The 25181-nt window shown below is 42.1% G+C and overlaps 1 protein-coding gene across 1 annotated transcript in view; it reads left to right on the top strand.

Annotated features, from left to right (window-relative positions):
- srms (src-related kinase lacking C-terminal regulatory tyrosine and N-terminal myristylation sites) overlaps nt 1–20028 on the top strand; it is a 30022-nt gene extending 9994 nt beyond the window's left edge. The window contains exons 4-8 of the mRNA XM_063465350.1: nt 12948–13095; nt 14715–14873; nt 17453–17634; nt 18123–18279; nt 18632–20028. Coding sequence (XP_063321420.1) covers nt 12948–13095; nt 14715–14873; nt 17453–17634; nt 18123–18279; nt 18632–18831 — 846 coding nt within the window. The 3' untranslated portion in view covers nt 18832–20028. The remainder of the gene's footprint in view (nt 1–12947; nt 13096–14714; nt 14874–17452; nt 17635–18122; nt 18280–18631) is intronic.
- Nucleotides 20029–25181: the final 5153 nt, after the last annotated feature.

The raw sequence follows: 25181 nt of genomic DNA, 5'->3' as shown, positions 1-25181 counted from the left end.
CCTACTGTAACACGAGCCAGGGCGACCCGTATGTGACCGATAAACATACTGGAGGCTGTGGCCACATAAAAAGATGAGTACTTAGTGCCAGGTAACAGGTCACGGATGTTGAGCGGGGCCACAGTGGAACCTGGTGACCGTGTAGGGAGGGGAGCGTAGCTGAACTGAGGGGTGGGCCCACAGTGACCCAACCCCACCAACCGGTGACGCTAAAGAAAAAAAGGATTTTATTTTTAACATTAAAACCATTCCTCTATTTTTCTATTCTGTGTATTAACAGCAAGTCAAAGTCAAATAATGACATCATCAAACATCTGCATCTAAGACCCAACCCCTGGAAGGGTCCGCAAAGATGGTCACGGCCAACATGACATCATGCATTGGCCTGTGTGATGCATCACCCGCAGGATGAGCTCTTCCTGCTTCTTGGAATCACAGGAATGCAGTCGCTGTGTTTTCTGTAGTCTCACCACAAACTGGTTTTTACTTTCATTTTAAACTTGAATGTTTAACCAACTCCGCACAAGCACACCTGATTGGTGTGGAGTTATTTTTGTGCCACTATTCTGAGCGCACGTAAAAAAAGTTTGCAGGTGCAAGTGTTGCATTTTGAGGAGAAATTTATTTTGAGTGAAGAAAAGCTAAATTTGAGTGAACAAAATTCATTGCTGCGTGCAAAAACTGTATTTCAGTGTTTGCTATTATCCACACACACAATAGCAGCCCCTCTCGCTCAGTTTTTGCATTTGCGCTTGCTCGCATGTGTTGCTCGCGCTCTCAACATTTCTGCCCGTGTGCGCTCAACTCTTTCTGTACACCGTTATATTTGTGCCACAAAACCAGCCAATCACAGACTTGGATGCAAAAAAATCTGATTGGCTGTTTTGGTCTCCAATCAGCTCGAAATGACGAAATGCAATATCCCAGAATGCATTTCGTCCAAAAATCAAACGAGGCAGTGGCGGAGGAACACAGAGTGGCGGAGTTTAAAAACAAAGCTGGAGTTATTCTGTGTTTTTGCTGCACAGCTGTTTCTTCTTCTCTCATTCTCTCCCCTCCCTCTCCTGTTGCTACTTCAATCATGAAACTGATCAATGATCAGCTGATCGGCTTTTCTCTCTTGTTTGTTTATCGCCCACTTTGCGCCAGAAAGAGGAAACCAGCGGAGGTCGCGCTAAACAACAGCAGCACGTTCAAGCTTGAGGAGCTGTTGTTAGAATTTATTTAATATCAGCTGATGTACTTTCTGGCACAAAGTGGGCGATAAACAAATCGCCACTCTGTGTTCCTCCGCCACTGCCTCGTTTGATTTTTGGACGAAATGCATTCTGGGATATTGCATTTCGTCATTTCGAGCTGATTGGAGACCAAAACAGCCAATCAGATTTTTTTGCATCCAAGTCTGTGATTGGCTGGTTTTGTGGCACAAATATAACGGTGTACAGAAAGAGTTGAGCGCGCACGGGCAGAAATGTTGAGAGCAAGAGCAACACATTGCGAGCAAGCGCAAAAACTGAGTGAGAGGGGCTGCTATTGTGTGTGTGTGGATAATAGCAAACACTGAAATACAGTTTTTGCACGCAGCAATGAATTTTGTTCACTCAAATTTAGCTTTTCTTCGCTCTAAATAAATTTCTCCTCAAAATGCAACACTTGCACCTGCAAATTCTTTTTACATGCGCTCAGAATAGTGGCACAAAAATAACGCCATAGATTGGTTGTTCCAGAAGCTCGAACCTGAAAGCGGCTGGAGGTGAACCCAGACTGGAGCGGTCCTCCTGACCTCTGACCTATAATGCCTCATGTTACCGTTGGCTCCCTCCGGCCCCTAACTCACATTTTGACAGTAAAGACGTTCCATAGACAAAACATGTTTGAAGTATGTGGAAGAGTTTCAGAATAAAAGCATGCAGCAGTGTAATTATGTCATCTGTGAGCTGCAGTCTGTCTTCATGCCTCCTCAGTCTGGCGGGAGGCCATGGAGCGGAGCGCGCCAACGTTTCAGACCGCCACCGACCCCTCCTCCCCTTCCCTGCTTCCCTGAGGAGGAAGCTTGTGCACAGGGTGATGAGATCAGCTGCTTCTGAAGTCTCGGCTCAGGTTAAATCAAAGCTCTGAAACAGATGCAGTGCAGACACAGGCGCCCCCTGCAGGCAGCAGGAGTCTCTGCAGCACTTTAAATCTGATGTGTTGTCTTCATTTGTTTAATGAACAGCAGATGGGACCAATGACTGACTATTAACAGCTTAGAGACCAAACCTTCATCCTGATGCTGAGCAGCAGAACATCTCCTAACATTTGTGTCTTTACTTTTTAAATTCTCATAGGAGTAAAACCAGCCACCTCATTGGTCACTGAATAACTGTGGTCCACAAAAACATTTCAGTATAGACACTGCTGCTTATTACTGGTCCATAAATGATTACCTTTACAGTCCAATACTATCAACAACATGATTATAACACAGTGAGGAAGCCTGAACAGGCCACCACAAGGTAACACCAATCTCACCAGTTTCAAAATGCCGCCTAAAAAAAGCAAACCCAGGAGTTGGAGGAGATTAGGAAATCACTTAATTTCATGTCTGATGAACTGAGCAAAGTGGCTAAACAACATCCTAATGGATGAGATAAAACAACTAAAAAACTTGATAAAGGAGAAGGACAAGAAAATAGACCACTTGGAACGGCGAATCGAGGACCTTGAACAATACACAAGAATGGATGACTTAGTCATAAGTGGACTGGAGACCCAACACCGAACCTAGGCCAGAGTAACAGCTGGCGGGGGTAAAGACGGTGAAGATGCCCCGGCAGAGGAGCTGCAAACGCTTTACCAGCCCGTGATAAAATTCCTTCAAACGAAGAATGTACGTATTCAGAGCCATCATATCGCAGCATGCCACACGCTCCCCAGAAAGACAGTAAAACAAAGCCAGCAATTATTCTTCGGTTTGTGAGTCGCAAAACAAAGATTGAGTTGCTGAAACAGGGAAAGAAGCTAAAGAGGACCGGTGTGTATTTAAATGAACATTTAACGAAAAAGAATGCTGAAATTGCAAGACAGGCAAAACAAAATAAGATACAAGCGACCTGGACGAGGAACTGCAAAGTCATGATAAGACTAAATGGCACCCGAAGAAGCGAAAGTTGTGATGATAAGAGAACTCAAAGACTTAGAGCAATATAAATAATCAGGAATCTATTGGAAAAGTGACGACTGGATAATGAACAATGGGTATGGAAAGTGTTTCTGGCCTTACGGCTCAAAAAAACAATGGAAAAAACAACAACAACAAAAAACAACATCAAAAAACACATAAATGACAAGTTTGGACACAGATTATAGGTTTCCATTCAGAGATATTGAAGAGGAAGACTTTGATTATGAAGAGGACTGTCAAGGTGGTTATTTTGCCACACGCTGAGAAAACGAACCTCAAAACGTTTAACGATGCAGAGCACAACATGCACGACCCTGAAAGTAACACTGACCCAGATAACCACTTCTACAATAACAACAATAATACTTGTGAGTACGACTAATTCAATATGAATATTAAAATGGAAAATGCGTTGTCAGTCATACATTTCAATAGTAGAAGCCTGTATAAAAAATTTTTCTAAAATTACAGAATGCTTAAGGAAGTTAAAAAAGTTTAATATAATTGCAATATCAGAAACATGTCTCGATAATGAGAAAGTTAGTGAAATGGAAGGATACGAATTATTTACAATGAACAGGGTGAATAAAAAAGGAGGCGGTGTTGCTTTATATGTAGATAAAGTTTTGAAATATAGTCTGAATGTATGTCAAGCATCATAGATGACGTAATGGAATGTGTTACTATTGAAATCCATGTTGAAAAAGCTAGCAATATAATTATAAGTTGCATCTATAGGACGCCAGGATCATGCCTTGAGACATTCAATGAAAAACTTGCTGCTATGTTTAGCAACCTAAATGATAAAAAAGTGCAAATAATTTGTGGTGATTTTAATATAGATTTGCTAAACCCAAATGGACATCAGAAAACAACAGATTTCATCAGTACAATGTATAGTAACTCCCCTTTCCCTGTAATTATAAAACCAAGTAGAATAACAATTGATACAGCTACATTGATAGATAATATATTAACAAATAAAATTGACCATGAAATAGTAGGTGGACTTCTTATAACTGATATAAGCGATCATCTTCCTGTTTTTGCAATTTTTCAAAATTATTTTGGGATTAAAACTAAATAAAAGAATCAAACATTTGATATGATACGACATAGAACAACAAGAGCCATCGCTGCCCTCCAGGTGGACTTAAAGGAACACAATTGGAATGAGGTTTTTGCAAATGAAGATCCAAATAGTGCATATGATGCATTCCTATCAACTGTAATTTCACTATATGAAAAACATTGTCCTTTAATGAAAATCACTAGAAAGCATCACAGATCAAATAAGCCATGGATCACAAAGGGGATAGAAGATGCATGTAAAAAGAAAAATAATCTATATAAGAGATTCATAAAACTGAGGACAAAAGATGCTGAGATAAAGTACAAGTTATATAAAAATAGATTAGTAAATATTATAAGAACAAGTAAGAAAGAATATTACCACACATTATTGGAGCAAAGTAGAAGTAACACACAAGAAACATGGAGCATATTAAATAGTATAATCAAAAAGGGCTCAAAAAATAAGAATTATCCAGACTATTTTAAAAAAGATAAAGATATTGTGCTTGATAAAAACTAAAGACATTGCCAATGAATTTAATGATTTCTTTGTAAATGTTGGCTTTAATTTAGCAAAAGAAATTCCAGAGTCAAGAAATAATAACGACCTAAATAAACATATTACTCAGAATGTGTCCTCCATGTTTATTGGTGCTGCAACTCATAGAGAAATAATTAACATTGTGAAGACATTTAAAAATAAAAAGTCCACCGACTGTTTTGGTATTGACATGAAATTAGTTAAGAGTATTATAGAATATATAGTGCAGCCTTTCGCATACATTTGTAATCTGTCCTTTCGAACTGGTGTGTTTCCCTCACAAATGAAAATAGCAAAAGTTATTCCAATCCATAGAAACGGAGAGAGATGTCAGTTTACCAATTACAGGCCAATATCACTACTCCCACAGTTCTCAAAAATGTTAGAAAAGTTATTTGTTAATAGACTTGATAAATATATGGAGAAGCATAATCTCCTAATTGATAACAAATATGGCTTTAGAGCGAAAAGGTCCACTTTGATGGCAGTGATGGAACTTGTAGAAGGGATATCTAATGCAATAGATAATAAGGAATATACTGTTGGTGTTTTTATAGACTTACAAAAGGTGTTTGATACAATTGATCATTCGATATTAATGAATAAACTAGAGAGATATGGTATTAGAGGGATAGCATATAAGTGGATGAAAGGTTACCTGGATGACAGATATCAATATGTTGAAATCAATAATGTAAAATCTAATCAGTTGAAGGTAACTTGTGGTGTTCCTCAGGGCTCTGTGCTGGGCCCTAAATTATTCATATTATATATAAATGACATATGTAGTGTTTCCAAACTGTTAAAATGTGTATTGTTCGCTGATGATACCACTCTGTATTGCTCAGGTAAAAACCTAGAACAGCTTCTGACTACAGCGGAAAAGGAGTTAAATATATTAAAAAACTGGTTTGATATAAATAAGTTATCGTTAAATATAAATAAAACAAAATGTATTATTTTTGGCACTAGACAAATGAAAAATGTATCTAAAATCAGGGTTAATGGAATTGAAATTGAAAGAGTGTATGAAAATAAATTTCTTGGAGTGATAATTGATGATCAGCTGAGCTGGAAGTCTCATATAAACCATGTGAAAACAAAAATGTCAAAAACCATTGCTATTCTCTACAAAACAAAGCATGTCCTGAACAAGAAATCATTATACACACTTTATTGTTCTCTGTTGCTTCCATATATGACTTATTTTTATTTATTTAACCTTTATTTAACCAGGAAAAGTCCCATTGAGATTAAAAACCTCTTTTTCAAGGGAGTCCTGGCCAAGAGGCGACAACACGTTGAAATTACAAAGTTACATACATATTATAAATAACAATTACATTTTAAAAACAATTTTCTCTGGCTCTCTCAATCTAGACTTGAAAGCATTTAATGAAATAAGATCTGCTATCTTCCAATCTTTTTGCATCGTGTTCCATGTGAAAGGGGCAGCATAAGTAAAAGCCCTCTTTCCCAGTTCAGTTCTGGCAAATGGAACATTGAGCAAAAAAAGATCGCTTGAACGCAGACTGTAAGAAACAGTACTTCTCCGTGTGAGCAGATCGCAAATGTAGGTGGGCATTTGTCCAAGCAGGGCCTTATAAATAAAGATGCACCAGTGAGCAAACCTCCTGGAGGACAACGAAGGCCATCCCACTCGAGCGTACAGATCACAACAATGGGTCAAGGCCCTACAGTTTGTAATAAACCGTAAGGAGGCATGATATACTGAGTCAATCTTATGAAGACACTGGGCAGAAGCATTCATGTACAGCAGATCACCATAATCTAAAACAGATAAAAATGTAGCATTTACAAGATGCTTTTTTGTCTCAAAAGAAAAGCAAAATTTGTTTCGAAAGAAAAATCCCAATTTTAATTTGAGTTTTTTCACAAGATTGTCTATGTGAGGTTTAAAGGTCAAAGAATCATCAATTAAAAAGCCAAGATATTTATACGTATGCACCACTTCTATGAGGTTTCCCTCAAGAGTGGACACCACAGGGACAGTTTGAGGAAGTCTCTTCATGTTTGAAAACAACATTAGCTTTGTCTTTTCAGCATTGAGAACCAATTTCAGCCCCAGAAGTGTGTGCTGAACCACGTCAAAAGCTTTCTGCAAGGATTCTATTGCTTTTTCAAGGTTTGAGCCAAAGGAATAAATAACTGTGTCATCAGCATAGAAATGCATACTAGCATTGGACACGATTTGGGACAAAATGTGTCATTTATATACATGATGAACAGCAGAGGTCCTAAAATTGAGCCCTGTGGCACCCCAGTGTGAATATTCAGAAGTTCTGAGCACAGATTTTCACATTTAATGCATTGAGTCCTGTCACTCAAATAATTAGTAATCCAGGAGACAACATGTCTAGACAGCCCCAAAGAAAGAAGCCTATGTTTTAAAATGGCGTGATCCACAGTGTCGAAGGCTTTTGACAGGTCAATAAAGAGAGAAGCACAGTGCTGTTTTTTATCAAGAGCAACGAGTATGTCATTTATCACTTTTGTGGCAGCCGTGACAGCACTATGCTGCTTTCTAAACCCAGATTGTAGTTTTGAAAGAACTTCGTTAGAGTACAAGAACTCTTTTAATTGCTCACTGACGAGAGACTCAAGGACTTTTGCCAAAACACACAAGTTTGATATTGGCCTGTAGTTAGTCAAAATGGCCGGGTCGCCTCCTTTTAATATTGGCGTAACAAAAGCAGACTTCCAAACAAGTGGAATTTCTTTATTTTGGATTGAAAGATTAAAAAGGGATCGTAAGAGGTTGTGCAATGTAATCAGCTGCTATTTTCAGAAAATAGGGCTCTATTAAGTCTGGCCCTGGGGGTTTCCTGTGATCTAAGGCTTTAAGAGCTTTATGCACTTCCTGGACAGAAAAAGGAGAAAAATCAAAAAGCTCCCCAGAATATGTTTGGGGTTCTGTGCAGGGAATCAAGGGGGCTGCTCCAACAGAGTTAAATAAAAAACCAGTATCTACGAAGTGCTTATTAAAACTGTTTAAGACCTCAGTTCTGTCATAAACTGGGACAGAATCTTTTAGAATGAATTTTGGAAGAGCCTGTGATGTTTTATTTATAGATAAGGACTTAATTACTTTCCAAAATTTCTGAGGGTTATTGAGATTTTCAGAGGTAACAGATAAATAATATTCTGATTTAGCCTTCTTGATAAGTGTCGTACATTTGTTTCTTAATTTCCTGAAGTCTAACCAGTCAGTCAGGGAATCGTTTTTCCTAGCTTTTGCCCATGCCACATTACGCTGATGGATAGACTCTGATAATTCCGATGAAAACCAAGGGTTTTCCCGTCCCTTGACCCTAAATTTTCTGGCAGGTGCATGCTTATTTAAAATCTTCATAAAAATTTCTTTAAAATAAGCCCAAGCCAGATGGATGTCTGGTATCAGACTCAAGTATTCCCAGTTTACCATAGACAAGTCATAATGAAACGCTTGCTCATTAAATATTTTAAAATTTCTTTTATAAATAATACGCGGTTTACATTTAGGGATTTTAGTGTTCCTACAGGTAGCAACTACACAGTGATCGCTTAAATCGTTACAAAACACTCCTAACGACAGAAACTTATGAGGGACATTTGTTAGAATTAGGTCAATCAAAGTAGATTTGTCAGGACTCTTTATATTTGGCCTTGTAGGTAGGTTGACCAACTGGCTAAGATTAACAGAGTCACAGAAAGATTTAAAATCATCAGAAACTATATTCAGCCAGTCCCAGTTCAAGTCTCCGGCCAATAGAAGTTCGTTGTATTTTAATTTGGACAGAAGATGCTTTAGAGATAATAAAGTTTCCTTTACAGCAGACGGAGGCCTATAGCACCCAACAGCTGTTATAGATAGAGACTCTACTATTTTAATATCCAAAGCCAAGAATTCCATTTGTTTAGGAATAGATACAGATAAAACAATGGATACTTCATATCTTGATTTAACATAAATTGCTACGCCTCCACCTTTCCTAGGCCTATCTGTGCGATAAAGATTGTATCCCGTTATGTTGATGTCATCATCTGTAATAGATTTGGACAACCAAGTTTCGGAGATAATCACAATATCCGCGTTTGTTGATTTCGCCCAAATTCTGACCAGGTCCGTCTTGTGTAATAAACTGCGTACGTTTAGATGAACACATTTTAACCCTGACTGAGATTTAAAATCAGCAGGGGTCTGGACACTTTTCAATTCAGGTCCAGGATTTGGTTGCACATCTCCGGATATAAGTAAAAGTAAAACAATCATCATTAACCTTCGTTTCATATTACATTTAAAAGCATTTTCGTACTTTGCAGATGTTAACAACAAATACTGCTTTTTCTTAAGTGAAAGTGAAAGATTATACAGAACAAGGGAACCTTGTAATTTGGGTAATACTTCATATCGATTTAAACTAGCAACCAGAGCCAGTTGAATCGTTGGTGACTCCAGGTGCACTGCTACAGTTGACCTAGTGCCACTAAAATAAGTTTCACCCATACTCAGCTCATATTTTGCAGCTCTCACCCAAGGAGCACTGCAATGTCCCAAGTCCCAAACCACGAATACACACAATAAAGCTTCGATGAGTGTCCTCATCTTCATAATGATAGCCCAGGGTCCAAAATGGGGGTGAATACAAAAGGCTCCAACCTATTAGCTCCGAATCCGAGCGGAGGTGGACTAAACAGTCCGGGGATCAGATGGAGGTGCGTCGTAGCAGACTCCAGCCCGGCCTGTTTGCTGCGTGTCCGGACAATGTAGCAGTTTTCAGCCTGTTTACTCTGCGTCCAGGCAGTATAGCAGGCTTCGTCCTGTTTGCTCCGAGTCCGGGCGATGTAGCAGGCTCCGGCCTCGTTAGCTTCAAAATATGGTTAATGTAGCCGGCTCCGGTCTGCCAGCTCCAAGTCTGGGGAATGCAGCAAGCTCCAGGCCTGACTAGCTCCAAGTCTGGGGGACACAACAGGCCCCGGCCTGCTAGCTCCAAGTCTAGTAGACGCAATAGGCACCGGCAGGCTCCGGCCCGTCAATCCAGAGTCCAGGTGGAGGCGGACACGGTAGACACAGGTTTGCCTGCCCAGAGTCAGTATTTAGACCGTCCCGCTTTATCCAAGGCCCTATTTCAGTCCAGAGGGAGACGCTACGCCGAGAGTTTACGTGTCACCATCTTGGATTTTTTGACGTGTCGCCATCTTCAATTCGCCATCATTGTCTGGAGATATGGGCTAATGCATATAAAACAAATACTCTTCCTATTTTCAAGTTACAAAAAAGAGCTATAAGAATTATAAATCAATCAAACTATATAGAACCAACTAACATTATGTTTATTAATCTGAATACCCTGAAATGTTATGATTTAGTTGAATATAAAATGGCACAGATAATGTATAAAGCACAAAATAACTTGTTTTGCCGCAGAAGCTGTTTGAAGTCAGAGAGAGTCAATATGACTTAAGGGGAACAGACTTTAAACAAAACAAGATAAAGACAAACATGAAACATGTGTTTCTGTTAGAGGAGGTAACCTGTGGAATAGTTATGACAGTGATGTAAAAAGGTGGAGTTCATTTTCCTTCTTTAAAAACATGTTTAAAAATAGAGTATTATGAAAATATATAAATCAAGAATGAAAAGAGCAAAAATAATAATGCTGAAACTCTTGTTGTTTTGCTTTGATGTAGCTACTTATCTAAGGTGGAAAGTTTTTTTGTTTTGTTTTTTGCTTTGTTTTGTTTCACTCTTTGCTTCGAGCCCTGTGTACAGGAGCTGCACGCTAAAAGATCTTTTGTTAAAAGCGTTGGCGTAATAAGCGTATGCTTCAGCCAAGACCGTTTGATCAGCCTTGTCTCGTGCTTTCTTGCTTTGTGGTAGATCTTTATTCTGTATTCACTGAGATATTTGAATGTTAATCAATAAATCAAGCTGTTAGCTTGTTACTTTAATTGAAAGGAAGGTTGTGTATAGGAAATGAATTACTGCTGTACCATGTGTGAAACAAAAAATAAATGAATAAAATAAATCATGCAGAGGATTCTTTCAGCCCTGTCAGGCTGCTGAGACAGAAACTCTGTCAAATCTGCTGAGCAGAGCTAAAAATCACCTGAGATATGTAACCTGCTGAATGTGAGCGTCCTCCACTTAAGCAGAACTTAACCACACCAGAGTCAAACGGGTCTATGAAATTTTAACACTTTATACAAGCTGAGGTTAATACATTTTATCCCAAATAAATCCAGGAAAATGTCCCAGCCTGTCCCGCTCCCTGTGAACCCTTTCATTACCGTGTGGTGATGACATCAGCAGCTGTTTGACATACAAACATGGAGGGATGAGGATTTTACATGGACACAGTTACACACACGGGAATCAAAAACTGTAACACAACTAAAATCTCTCTATGCAATCGCACCTGAAACAACGACTTTAAGGTAAACACTGATGTCCCACGAGTGTTCGTGCAAGTGAAACTCTATTTAAACCAAAGGTTTTATTCAAAGTTCAGGTCCAAACAGTTCACGTTACTGAGACGAGAGTTAGAGCTTCTTCATCAGAGCTTCAGTGCGTCACATGATTCCTGTTTGTTTACATTTAGAGAAAAGTAACAACAACTACAGACTGAAGACGAGTCACTTTGTTCATCCTGTGGGTGTGTGCACTGTGCTTTAGTACGTACACACACACACACACACACACACACACACACACACACACACACACACACACACACACACACACACACACACACCGATGGAAATCTGCAGAACCAGTTTTTTATTTATTTGTTTTTCTTTTTGAATCTTTTGCCTCCACTGTTTTGCTTTTTTATGAATATTTTATTGCAGTTTTTATAGTTTTCAGTAGTTGTGAGTAAATGTAAGCACTGAATCGATGTATTATTATTAGTGTTAATTACTTTGTTATGTTGTAATATTTCAATAAGCTTCCAATGGGTGATTCTGATGGTCTGGAGAGAGCTGTGAACACTGCATGTATGACGATATGAGCAGGCATGTTCATTCATCATCTGTGTGCAGTCTACGCTGGTCTGTCTTCTCACGTTTTAACTGAACAAATATTTGAATGTTTGACCTTTTAGGAACCATAGAAGACACACGAGACATTTCCATATTCTCCACATGCTAAATATACACAATAAATAACCTGTAGATTTAGTTCTAGCGATTATTTTGATGTCCTCCTTCAAAGCTGACGGAGGACTTGATTGTTCTCCTGTTTCCCCTCTTCTACTTGTTTTTAGTGATGAAGCAGCTGGTTTGAATGGTTTTAAGCGAGCGAGCTGGCCATCATCCTTTAAACTGTGGCTGCAGACATTTTAACGTTTTTATGAAAGCTGTGATTCGACTCATTCGAGACTGAAATGTCTTTTTTATGTGAAATGTTTCAAGTTCTTTAACTTGAGCCCCACTCGGTGCAGATCCTTGTCTTTTTGTCTTGTACCTGAGACACTGCACATGATGAAGGAAGCGTGATTCATTTCAGTCTGTTTTATTTCACTTTGCTTGGAAAAGAATTTTCCTCTTTTTATTTTTGTTTTTTTTATCCACAAAGAAACTCTTCAGCGTCGCTTCAGCAGAAACGACGAGCAGCTGTTTGCTTTGTGAATCAGCTGACAAGCACTCGAATGATTTGTTGTGGTTTCATTTGTTGAATCGTTTCACTCGTGTTAATTTGCTGATGCTCTCGATTGTTAGAACCAACGTCTGATTGTCAGTAAATTTATGAGTAACTTGCTGGAGTCTCTGTGCCGTTCATTAAACTGTCGCTGCTGTGCACATGCCGAGGCGTTGGTGCGTCAGCCTGAGAAGAACAAAACTGTGTTTTCATGACGGTTTCTGGATCTCGATGCCACGCTGCAGGTTTTGGAGAATGAATGGATGCACGTGAACTTTGTTCAGGTCCGTTAGCTTCCAGAGCTCATGACTGACTGAGTGCAGTTTGAGTGGAGATGCTGCAGTCAGACGCAGCTGTCAGGCTCCACCTCCCTGGTTAACATACGTTTCCCACCGCGAGCCTTGTGTTTGTGGCTCAGCTCGTGCTGACGCGGCTCACTCTAAACTGCTGAGTCAGATGATATTTGATTACTCGGCGTTTAGGGAAATGCGAGTGTGGTGTGGACTCACCGTGTTGTCTCTGTGCAGCGGGAGCTGTTCGACATGGAGCCGTGGGAGAGGCCCAGAGAGGAGTTCAGGCTCCAGAGGAAACTGGGAGAAGGTCACTTTGGGGAGGTGTGGGAGGCTTTCTGGACCACAGAGAAGAGGAAGGTGGCCATAAAGACGCTCAAACAAGGTAAGCCTGTGAAAGAGCATCAGTCAGACTGAAGTTTTAACTTGTTTAAACCGCTGAGTCGTATTTGTGGACCTGAGTGGGTAAAAACTGCATGCTTTGTGTTTGGTCATGCTGTGTTCAGGTTAACGCTGCGTATCTGTGAGGCCATGAAGCAAAAGCTTTGTTTTGTCCTCACATCACAAATATAAAAGTGTTTTTATCACCCTTGACAAGCTCGTCCTGTCTTTTTGTTTCACTCTGTAAACCCTACAGCTGGAAAGGTTTAGTATGAATTCTGATAGAACCTCGTAGGCTCGAGTTAACATCAGCAAAGTTTGACCTTTTCCACTGACGTCTTTAACTTCATGATTTATTGGTGGATAATTGGCAAAAAGCCTTAAAACGTAGACACTCTGATTCTTACAAGAGTGCTGACTGTCGTCATCATACACTAAGTAACGTATGGAGATTTAAGAGGTCACCTTTGACCTCTGACCTCTCCTTTAAGGTGAATTTATTTGGCGCTGTTTGAATTCAGGGTTTGTTTAAACGTTTAAACGTTACGGTTACAAACCCACACTCTCAGTGTGGGTTTGAGCGGACGCCACTTCACCTGCAGTTGGACAGGAAGTGAGGCGGCCAGAGTCCATTCACAAAAACGGGGATTTTACCTCATCACCGGCTCCACCGGTTATTCCGTCTGTTGGATTTTCCCTGAAGCAGCAATCTTCAGGGAGAATCCAGAAATGATGGCTGAGGGTTTTAAACTGCAGGTGGCAGTGAAGCGCCGATACTCAGCCTGTCTGTGACTGACGGCAGCATCACCCACAGGAATTCAGATAACACCTGAACCAGGAAGCTCGCGTTCAGGTTTCTCTGGAGCTGAGAAGCAGTTTATGACTCTTAGCTGCCTAAAGTGATCCGACTCTCCCGACGCTGGCATGCTGAACACAACCTCGGCCCGAAGCATCCTGTCACAGCTCGGAGCCAGCATGCCGTCAGACCTGCTGCGAGTCTGCCGGTGATGTTTTGTGTCACACTTCTGGTTATTCGAGCTGTGAGAAAATGTGACCCCTCCACAACCTCCACATTCACCCACAGACTGGATGACTGCATCACATACCTGCTAATCAGTGACGCACAATCAAAATCCCAGAATCTCACTATGCACCAAACCTGAAGCTCCACCTCCTCAGGCAGTCTGAGGAGGCGGAGCTTCAGGTTTGGTGCAGTGACCTCACAGCAGCCATGTTATTGGTCAAATAATTAAAAAAGTTAGCAGACAGCTAGCACCTTCAGCCACCTGTCAGGCATAAACTGCTTCTCAGCTCCAGAGAAACCTGAACGCGAGCTTCCTGGTTCAGGTGTTATCTGGATTCCTGTGAGTGATGCTGCCGTCAGTCGTTGCCGTAGGCCATAACTCACTCTTTGGCACGGGGTGTATCTCATCGCTCTCTTTGGAGCTTCAGCTTCATTTTTCAGCTCCGTAGGCTGAAGGTTTGTTAACACACACGTGAAAGTCGTAGTATAAAAACACTACGACCCAAAATGTCTCAGCTGAGGAAAAAAGTGACTAAAGTGTGAAAAGGCACAACACAGACGTGTAACAAGTTCTGTTTGTCCTCCTCGTCTTCCTCCAGAGGACACAAAGCAGGATGAGTTTGTGAAGGAGGTGCAGGCGCTGAAGAGCCTCCATCACCCGAAGCTCATCCAGCTGCTGGCCATGTGCTCCCGAGGAGAGCCCGTCTACATCGTCACTGAGCTCATGACCAAAGGGAGCCTCAAGTCCTACCTGGCCTGTGAGAGAACACACACACACACACACACACACACACACACACACACACACACACTCTGTTGTTGTTTTTTTAAATGGGTTAAAACAGTCGGTTTGTTCTGCGGGGTTTTCGGAGAGCCTTCTCAGACAGTCTGCCCCCCACAGCAGCTCGGTCCTCAGACGTGTGAAAAAAGCTTAAATCATGTCGGCCTGTAGTCGCTGCTTCCCCCTCAGCATCCATCCGTTACCTTCAGTAAGGATGGGGTCACCTGTGATTCTGCCTGCTGCTGTAAAAAGAAGCCTTCAGAGGGAGGAGAGCGATCAGCGTCTCAGGTATTTCGAGCACAGCAGTAAAAACTCTGTGAACTCTTTGGAAGCACAGGAGGAAGCTGGCACGCGTCCACGGCTTAGCTTCAGGGAATGAGTGGCAGGAACTCTGAAGACAAACACTGACGTGCATGTAGAGCAGCACCTGAGCCCATCCAGTTGAGTCACCACTGCCTTTGTGTAGCAAGTAGCAGCGGCTCACACACGAGTCGGGTTGTTCCGACGAAGGAATTTAACGCACAGCTTTAAGTACAGACCGCACTATGAGGCCGTCTGCGTGGAAGCTCTGCCTGTGTGCGTTTTTCAGATGATGGTTTCATTCGTTAAAGGAACAAAGCTATCCAAACCTCCCTGCTGTGTGTGAACAGTCATCCTAAGAGCTGCAGTCAAGCGTTTGTGATGAGCCACACATCGCTGTGGGGGACGTTTGCTCCACTCTTCTTTGCACGATTGTTTGAATTCAGCCACACTGAGGGTTTTCCAGCATAAACAGCAGTTTAAGGTCACACTGAAGCACCTCAGTCTGAGTCCAGACCAAGGTTATTATCGTTAACGAAAACTAACGAAATAACGAAAACTAGAAGTGAAAAACCATTTTCATTAACGGAAATAAAAATAAAAACGAGACTTTGCGAAAAAAGGAAAACTAACTAAAACTGTAATGAGTGTTCACAAAACTAACTAAAATTTATTGAATTTATAGCAAAAATGTGTTAAGTTTTCGTTGATGTGTGCGTGTCATACAATAGTCAAGGGTGAAAATGAAGTTTAGTTTCCAGATTTTTTTCTTGCTGTGCCTCATTATGCCAGCAGGTGGCAGCACGTTAGTCGAGTCGTCTGTGTCGCTGCTCCGTCCACGCACAGAATCATGTCAGGAAAAGTCGGGAGAAAGCGCCAGAGTCCAATTTGGGATTACTTTGACTGTATTTTGGATAAAGCAAGTGTCTTGTAGTGAAAAGAGACAAATTATGAGGGACATTTCTAAAGGGAAAAAAATCCCACAAACCTTAAAGTGCACTTGAAAAGCTCACACAAGAAGGCTAACCTAGCTTACCTTGAGAAGGTAAGGGAGCACACTCAACCCTCATCCCCAGAAACAGAAGCTAACCCCAGGCAAGGCAGCGTGATGCATCCCGAGACAACAGGACTGGGATATCTACATAACTGTGTGAGTCAATTGCCTTCAAAAAGTTTATCAATTCACTTGAACCAAAATTACGAACACCCGGTGCTGCAAGAGTTAATAGTCTCATTGGGGCCAAGATATACCTTTTATAGTTGCCTGGTATCAATGGTTGTTCATCTGCCCTAATTAATTAATTTATTTATTTATTTATTTATTTATTTAAAGAACCCATAGGTGGGAATGTGAGTTGTCTGTCTCTGCGTGTTAGCCCTGCGACAGACAGGCGACCTGTCCAGGGTGCAGGGTATGGTAGCTGGAATAGCAACATACCCAAGGATAAGCAGAAGAGAATGACTGATATGATGAAACTGGGATTTTGTTACACTTAATTATTGCAAACACAACTAAAACTATAACTGAAACTAATCAAAACTAAACTGAAACTAAGGATTTTCAAAAAAATAAAAACTAAACTAAACTAGCAAACAATTGGTAAAAACTAATTAAAACTGATATAAAATTGAAAATCTGAAGTCAAAACTAAATAAAAATAAAAACTAATGAAAATTGCAAAACTATTAAAACCCTGGTCCAGACTTTGTTGTTTGAGGTGTCCAGAGGTGGGCTCGCTGCCCACGCCGTCGGCCTGCAGCTGTGATGGTTTCTGTATGAAACACTGTTAGGCTGACGTAACGGGACTCAAACCTTCCAGAAAGTTCAGTCTCGTCAGGCCGCACAACATTTCCCAGAAGTCTCGGGGCTCATCCAGATGTTTTTGGTCAGCTGTGTGATTTGTGATGTTTTTGGTCAGCACTGGTTTTCTCCTTGGACTCGCCCACGGAGGCCATTTTTGCCCAGTCTCTTTCTTATTGCTGACCTCGGTCGTCTTCTCGATGTCTCGTTAAGCTGTCAGGCTGCGGTAACAAGCATCAGACGTCTCCTTTAGATTTTGGCGAGATGTTTCGCTTTAGGCTCGGTGTAACGTCCTGGATATTTGCGCCCTGGACGGGAGGTGATGTCACGGTTTCAGCCATGTTTGATGGCTCGTTCTCCTCCTCGCTCCTCTCTCTCTCTCTGTATCTGATCACAGAGAAAAGTTGCCCGTTTTTGTCACATGGTCATCTCTGATTGACTGTCTGTCTCCTCAGCTCCCGAAGGCCTGGCACTCACCTCGGCTCATCTCATCTACATGGGCAGTCAGGTGGCAGAGGGCATGGCGTACCTGGAGGACAGAAGCATCGTGCACAGAGACCTGGCTGCCAGGAACATCCTGGTGGGAGACGACCTCGTCTGTAAGGTGGCCGACTTTGGACTGGCTCGCATCATCAGGGTAACGTTTCCTGTTCATCACGCCGTTTTACCTTTACCTTTATACCTTTATTAGTCCCACAAGGGGAAATTTCATGTTTATTGTACAAGAACAGAAGGAGCTTTTATTTTGAAGGACAAAATATGTGAAATATGTAAATGGTTCAGGCATGTTACTCTGCTTAAAGCTTTAAAACGTCACTGCTGAAACTGAAGCTTCACACACATCAAATGAATCAGTGACAGCTGTAATAACAGTGTTATTACTGTTGTTATTGTCATATATATATATTTGTGTTCCCTGCAGATGTTTCAGGGTATGTTAGAGATGAAACTGTGGACAGACATCAGATCAGAGGCATTTCAATAAGCCTCGACTCCCCTCACACCTTACTTCCTCGGTGGGAGGGAGTAAGGTGTGAGGGGACTCGAGGACGTGCTGCCGAGACGATGAGGTGGACAGCAGGTCCTGGAGTGTAACTGAAATCTTTGTGGCCCTTGTGTGTGCAGGACAGCGTGTACACAGCCAGCAGGAACACAAAGATCCCCGTACGATGGACGGCGCCCGAGGCGGCGCTTCACCAGCGCTTCTCCGTCAAGTCGGACGTGTGGTCATTCGGGGTGCTGCTGTATGAGATGATGTCACGGGGCAAAATGCCCTATGAAGGTACCGCAGTGAGACTCTCAGTGTGTCTAACCTGTTTAACAGAGAGCAGCTATTCAGAGAGCACCGCCTCACAGCAGCAACAACGGGCGTCGTACCGGCACACCTTCGTCACGCGCCAGACTGAGCGTAGCAAAACAAAAGTGTGTGTGTGTGTGTGTGTGTTCTCCCTGTCCCTGCGTGGCAGCTCTGATTGGCTGTCATGTGAGCGTGTGGCTGTGAGCTCTCAGTAAGCTTAGGAAAGAGTCAGTTATGTGAATCACCACACTCGGATCCTTTCTGTCATTCAGAGTTTGAGTTTGGACTGAGCTCTTTTCTCCTGTGCTCGTGTTTACCTGTCTGTCCTCTCCTCCAGGTAAAAGCAACAAGGAAGTGATGGATCTGCTAACGTCGGGCTTCCGGCTGCCCTGTCCAACACGCTGTCCTTCGAACATTTACCGCATCATGATGGACTGCTGGGCCATCGAGCCCTCCAAGAGACCCTCGTTCCACGCCCTGCACAGCCAGCTGGATTCCATATATGCCAAGATATATTTTAAGACCGTAGAGGTGTAGGCCGCACAGGTATCCTCCTCCTGTACTGGGACGGAGGGGGTGGCGAAGACGTCTGCCAAATCCATCGGGACTCCTCAGAGGAATCGTGATCGACACTCGGGTTTACAGAGAGAGTGAACGGCGTGAGGGAGGCGTGGGGGTCCGCTCGTACCTGAAACGACGCGGACCCTCGGCCGATTCGCAGAAGCGGCTCTTTTTAGTTTTCTACCATCGGTTTTCTAAATGAGAGTTTATTACTTCAGTGCGGCGTCTGTCTGTGCGTGCGCACTCTGGACTCACAGGTCACGACCTGAATGAATGACGTGTGTTTTGAATGCAAAGCCTTCTGGGTAAAAATAATTTTGTGCAATAAGAACGCCTGCTGGGGTATTTTAGCCACGCTAGCGGCTCGGCTCAGAGTCCGACTGCTGCCGTCACAGAGCAGCGCTCCGGTGGACTCCCACAGTCCTGATTGGTCAGAGCGGCTTCGACAGCCAACGTTAACCAGACGTCTATTTGTAACACGGGCATCGAAACATGTTTGAGACATGAAAAAGACCCAAATCTATGCAGAGAAGCAGCGGCAGCCTTGCTCCTAAAAGTGTCCTCTCAGCATTGGGGCCATTAACGTGTCACATGTGATCACAGACACGCCTACACAGCACCAAAACATCTGCCTGCTCGCTACGAAAGACCAGAAAGCCAGCAGTCAGTGTGATTACAGTAATGTGATTACAGCAATGCCCCAAACCTCTGAGAAAACCTGATTCATCACGCCACCGCTTCCTCCCTGCACACGTGCAGTGAATCAGAGACGTGTTCAGGCGTCCGTGTCTTTAATGTTAAAGTCTGCACACGCAGCCAAAGCTGCAGTCACACCTGCACACCTGTCCTCTCAGGCTGGGCCCATGCACCGCTGCGTGCTCTGCACGGGCCCCTGGCGTGGCTGAACTCGGTTAATCTCGTGAACCCACAGGCGTGAAGTATTCTGTCTTCCCTCTCTGAAGGTTTGGACACGCGTTACACATCGAAGCTCGATGCAGCGCCACGCGTGTTCACACTCTTCTAACAGCTAGTTACAGCTCCAGTGCCTATGTTTACAACACACACACTCTCTCACACACACACACACACACACACACACACACACTGCAGGAGGTGGACTTAGAGACGACACCAACACACACTGACAGTGACTCAGCCACACTCAGAGAACTCTTCGGGGTGGGTGGGGGTGGGCTGTGTGGGGTTCTGCACCACTAAATTGTACAACATTATGTTGCAACCTGCAATGCAATTTAAGAACAATGCAACTTTGTTGCTCATGCATAAAAGACCAAAGCCAAGTTGAGGAAACTTGAGCCATAAACACCAAATCACACGTCCGACTTCGACCTGTGACAGCGCTACGAATAAAGTTTTTTTTAAACACTGTGGAAACGAGTGTGTGTGCCGTCACTCATTCACATGTCACGGGGCAAAACGCCTTACTGATGTGCAGCACTGACTTCCTGAAGTGTGTGTAACCTGTTTAACAGGGAGAAGCCTTCCCAAGCGCCCGGCCTCACAAAAGACTGTGACGAGGCGGCAGTGGGCGGGGCTCCAAACTGAGGACAGCAGAAATATCCCAAATCGAACAAACAACTTAAAAATCTTTTTCTTTATTTGAATTAATCTTCTAAGAACAATAAATAAAAGCTGTCGTGGACACGATTGTACAGAGAGTGTCGATAAAGTTTCATTATTGATGGAATTTTGTTTTAAAGCTGAAACGTGTGCAGAAGCAGCTGAAGCAGCGTTAACACAGGAGCACGTGTTAGAGACTGCACAACAACAACAACAATCCAACAATCATATTTTTAGTCTGGACACACACAGACGGACGGTGGACAGCAGCCCTGACCTCTGCTGTGTGTGTGTGTGAGAGACAGTCCAGCTGAACAGGTTTGCATTTCCCTTTCAGATATCGTAATGCTAAAAATAGAGCAGTAAACAGCAGTTCTTGTCGTGGCCTGTAGGGGGCGCAGCACTCTCCCTGCTCTGACGTCTCATCCCGCTGACAGGGACTAGAAAGAGAGAGCAGATTTCTCCTGTATTGGCTTCTCTTCATTGGCTTCCTGTTAAATCCAGAATTCAAAATCCTGCTCCTCACATACAAGGTCTTAAATAATCAGGCCCCATCTTATCTTAATGACCTTGTAGTACCATATCACCCTATTAGAGCACTTCGCTCTCACACTGCAGGCTTAGACAGACACTATCTCTACTTCTAAGATTAGGCTTCAAACTTTCCTTTTTGCTAAAGCATATAGTTAGGGCTGGACCAGGTGACCCTGAATCCTCCCTTAGTTATGCTGCAATAGGTGTAGGCTGCTGGGGGATTCCCATGATGCACTGGGTGTTTCTTCTTCACTCACTATGTGTTAATAGACCTCTCTGCATTGAATCATACTTGTTATTAATCTCTGTCTCTCTTCCACAGCATGTCTTTATCCTGTCTTCCTTCTCTCACCCCAACCAATCGCAGCAGATGGCCCCGCCCCTCCCTGAGCCTGGTTCTGCCGGAGGTTTCTTCCTGTTAAAAGGGAGTTTTTCCTTCCCACTGTCACCAAACTGCTTGCTCATAGGGGGTCATATGATTGTTGGGTTTTTCTCTGTATGTATTATTGTAGGGTCGACCTTACAATGTAAAGCACCTCGATGCGACTGTTGTTGTGATTTGGCGCTATATAAATAAAATTGAATTGAACTGAAAAATTTGTTTTTAGCTTAAATATTTTCTTGTTTTCATCAGCTTTTATTGTTGTTGTATCATCTCTTAAAACTGAGGAAGTGCGGGGTCTCTCCAGAGATCCTCAGGACTTTCTATACAGGCGCTGTGGAGATCACCCTCACACAGCATCACGTCCTGGTTTGGGAACAGCTGTGTTAAGGACCAAAAAGCTCTTCAGAGAGTGATCCGTACAGCAGAACGCTGCTGCAGGACTACTTTCTACAGGACATTCACACCAGGAGATGCTGGTCCAGAGCAGCTCAGATATTGAAGGACCCGTCTCATCCCAGCAATAAACTGTTCCAACCTGTGCAATCAGGCAGAAGGTTCTGCATCATCCAGGCAAGAACAGACTCAAGAGGAGCTTCTATCCTCAGGCCATCCGTGTGTTAAATCAGGACATCAGGGAATCAATCAGGAAATCAGGAAAAAGACACAACATGTTGTCAAAGCATCTTTATGACTCCTGTACCTAGAGTGAAAAAATAACCTGTTGGATTAACAACAAAGAATGTGTTCATGTGTTACACAGAATAAAAGTTATGTGTAGGCTTCAGTGTTAAAACTGCACAATATGCAAACAAACATGATTTTTATTTTATTTTTGTTTTTCATTCATGTGAAGTCTTCACTGTCCTGTTAATATAACACAAAATGTTTGTTTAGGATTAAACGTTTTTAATGTTAAGTGTATTTAGTTCCCATATGTTAACCCTTGTATGGTGTTCGGGTCTGTGAGACCCGTTTTCAGTTATTCACTGGCTTTGGCTTATTTTCTGTGAAGAACATAAATCCAAAGAAATTTTCAATGACCTCATACTGTACCTCCCCCCACGCATTTACATTAAATACAAGGTGTTCGGGTCCACTGGACCCAGGTCTAATGAAAGTGTTAAAAGTGTAGGTCCTGTGTTCCCACACTCTGTCTTCCTCCTCTCTAGTGCTGCTGATAGTGTTTTCTTCCCCTCCCGCTCCAAGTTGCAAGATTACTGAAAATTCAATTATCACCACTGTCTGCTCTTACATCTCGCACATTTTACCCTCTTACTTACAGGATCCAAATTTTACTTTCTCATAAGATAAGATAAGATAAGATAAGATAACCTTTATTAGTCCCACACGTGGGAAATTTGTTTTGTCACAGCAGGAAGTGGACAGTGCAAAAGTTATGAAGCAAAAATTAGAATAAAATAAAATAAGAATAAATACAGTATACAACTGTACAGAATAGAATAAAATAAAATACTATATACAGTAGAATAAAATAGAATAAAATATACAATAAGATAAAAATAGAATACAAATGCTGTATACAACTGAGTAAAAATACAATGATGCCAGAAAAGATTATTGCACATTTGTGGATGTGTGTGTTTGATCAGTTAAAGTCTTTGTTGTGGAGTCTGACAGCAGTGGGGAGGAAAGACCTGCGAAATCTCTCTACCCTGTCCCACCTGCAAATTAGGGACATAATACTATAAATAAGACTTTGCCAGTGTGGTTCCTTATCACAATTAATCAAGATGGCCAAAAGATGCAATTGATTTTGGAAGAGAGAGGAGCTTCTGATGATGATACCGAGGAAGAGGTTTCAGAATATGAGGATCACATTTCTGAAAATTCAGAGTCTGACAGTGACTTTGAAGAAGAGGATGAGGTTGAGCACCATTTAGTAACAAAACGAAGACGAGTACCCCATCAGCAGCCAGCTCCAGGACCAGAACAAGCTCACCAGACAGCAAGTGAAGAAATATGGATGTCAAAAAATGGTGAAATTGAATAATCTTCTTGCCCAAGAAATGTGCCACCCTGCAGAGCTGCTGATGTGATAAGGATGCAACCAGGGCCAACACGGCTGGCAGTTACTCATGTGCAGGACATCAAGTCTTCATTTGAGCTTTTCATCCCAGATTCCATCCAGAAAATTTTTGTTCTTTTATAACATTTTATAAAAAAAAAAAAATCGAGAAGCACATTAATTCATAAATGTGATCTAACAAAGGTAAAGGGAAAAAATTAACCATGTTTGCTGTTCATATGGCTTGTAACTGAGATGAAGTAAACATCTGTTGAGTAATTTAATATAAAATTGTTTGATAGTGTTAATTTGGAAAGCCAAAACTCTAGCGGGTCCACCAGACCCATGAACACTGGCTGAGTAACGAAAATACGAACAGCACACAAGGGTTAAACCAATATAATAATTTTATTTAGTCTATTATGTCTTTTAAACTGCTATTTAACATGTTTGCAGTATTTGTCCTGTTATAAATATTTGTTGGTAAACCAAACCTGTGTAAAATATTAATTCTAAACACTTTTAAAACAGTAAGCCAATAAACAAAAACACTTCTTTAAGCAGTTATCTGTGTTTCACACTCAACACTGCATATAACACATACAGCTCATCTCCAGCGAGATAAGGTCACTAAAGTGTCTCATGGTAACGTAGTGAAGATCAGTCTTTTAGCTCCAAGACCAGCTCGAGCGCAGCCACGGTCCCTCCAAATGATCCTTCACCTCAGGAGAGAATCCAGATCCCAGGAAGCAGATTCTGTTCATCTGGACGTTTTCACAGAGAAACGTTTCACCATCATCCAAGACTGAAGGCGTCACTGGGATGAGTGACAAAACGTTTCTCCCACTGAAACCTTTGGGACTTGTAAACAGCACATTTGCACAATGACTGACACCACCTGACTAACAATGGGCTGTGAGCAGGGCTGGACGGGGACAAAAAATCGGCCTGGGCATTTTGACTAGAGACCGGCCCCCCAGGTATTAAAGCCATAAAGCCTTTGAATGAAAACAAACGCTGTTGTGACAGTGATGTACAGTCTTGTTGGTATATGTATGATTTCTATGCATTTTACATCAGATAAAAACTTTGGTTGTAAGATTCAGATAATTATTTAATAAAAGCGAGACATTTTAAATGAGAATAAGAAACAAAAGTTTTTCTTTGTGCCCCCCTTTCCCTGTTACTGCCCTACCTGGCCCCCCTGGCATAACTTTGCTAGACCCGCCCCTGCACAGTTACCAGCTGTCAGCTACTTAGAAAAGGATCCTGGTGTTATTTGTCTCTCAGAAACAGTTCATAACTTCAACTCATTCATGTCACCTAAAAGGTAAACCTGTTTCTCCATCACCTGTTCAGCTCTGATGATTCAGTAAGGACATCTCCTGGTTTCATCTTCATGTTTCCCTCTCACCACATATCCAAACCGACATCATGACCAGCAGCTTTACAGCTGTGGCTCCAGCAAACATCAGCTGATACTAGAAATTAATATTAAATAAATTCTAACAACAGCTGATCAAGCTTAAACGTGCTGCTGTTGTTTAGCGCGACATCCGCTGGTTTCCTCTTTCTGGCGCAAAGTGGGCGATAAATAAACAAGAGAGAAAAGCCGATCAGCTGATCATTGATCAGTTTCATGATTGAAGTAGAAACGGGAGAGGGAGGGGGAGAGGATGAGAGAAGAAGAGGCAGCTGCAGCGTAAAGACAGAATAAATGCAGCTTTGTGTCTTTTCCATTGTAGCTGAATTCCGGGACAAACTGTGTTTCTTTTCAGCTTAATACAAAACGCGAAATCT

This window comes from Pelmatolapia mariae, linkage group LG20, assembly GCF_036321145.2.
Source record: "Pelmatolapia mariae isolate MD_Pm_ZW linkage group LG20, Pm_UMD_F_2, whole genome shotgun sequence".
In the NCBI taxonomy this organism is placed as follows: Eukaryota; Metazoa; Chordata; class Actinopteri; order Cichliformes; family Cichlidae; genus Pelmatolapia; species Pelmatolapia mariae.
This window is presented reverse-complemented; position numbering and strand designations above follow the sequence as displayed.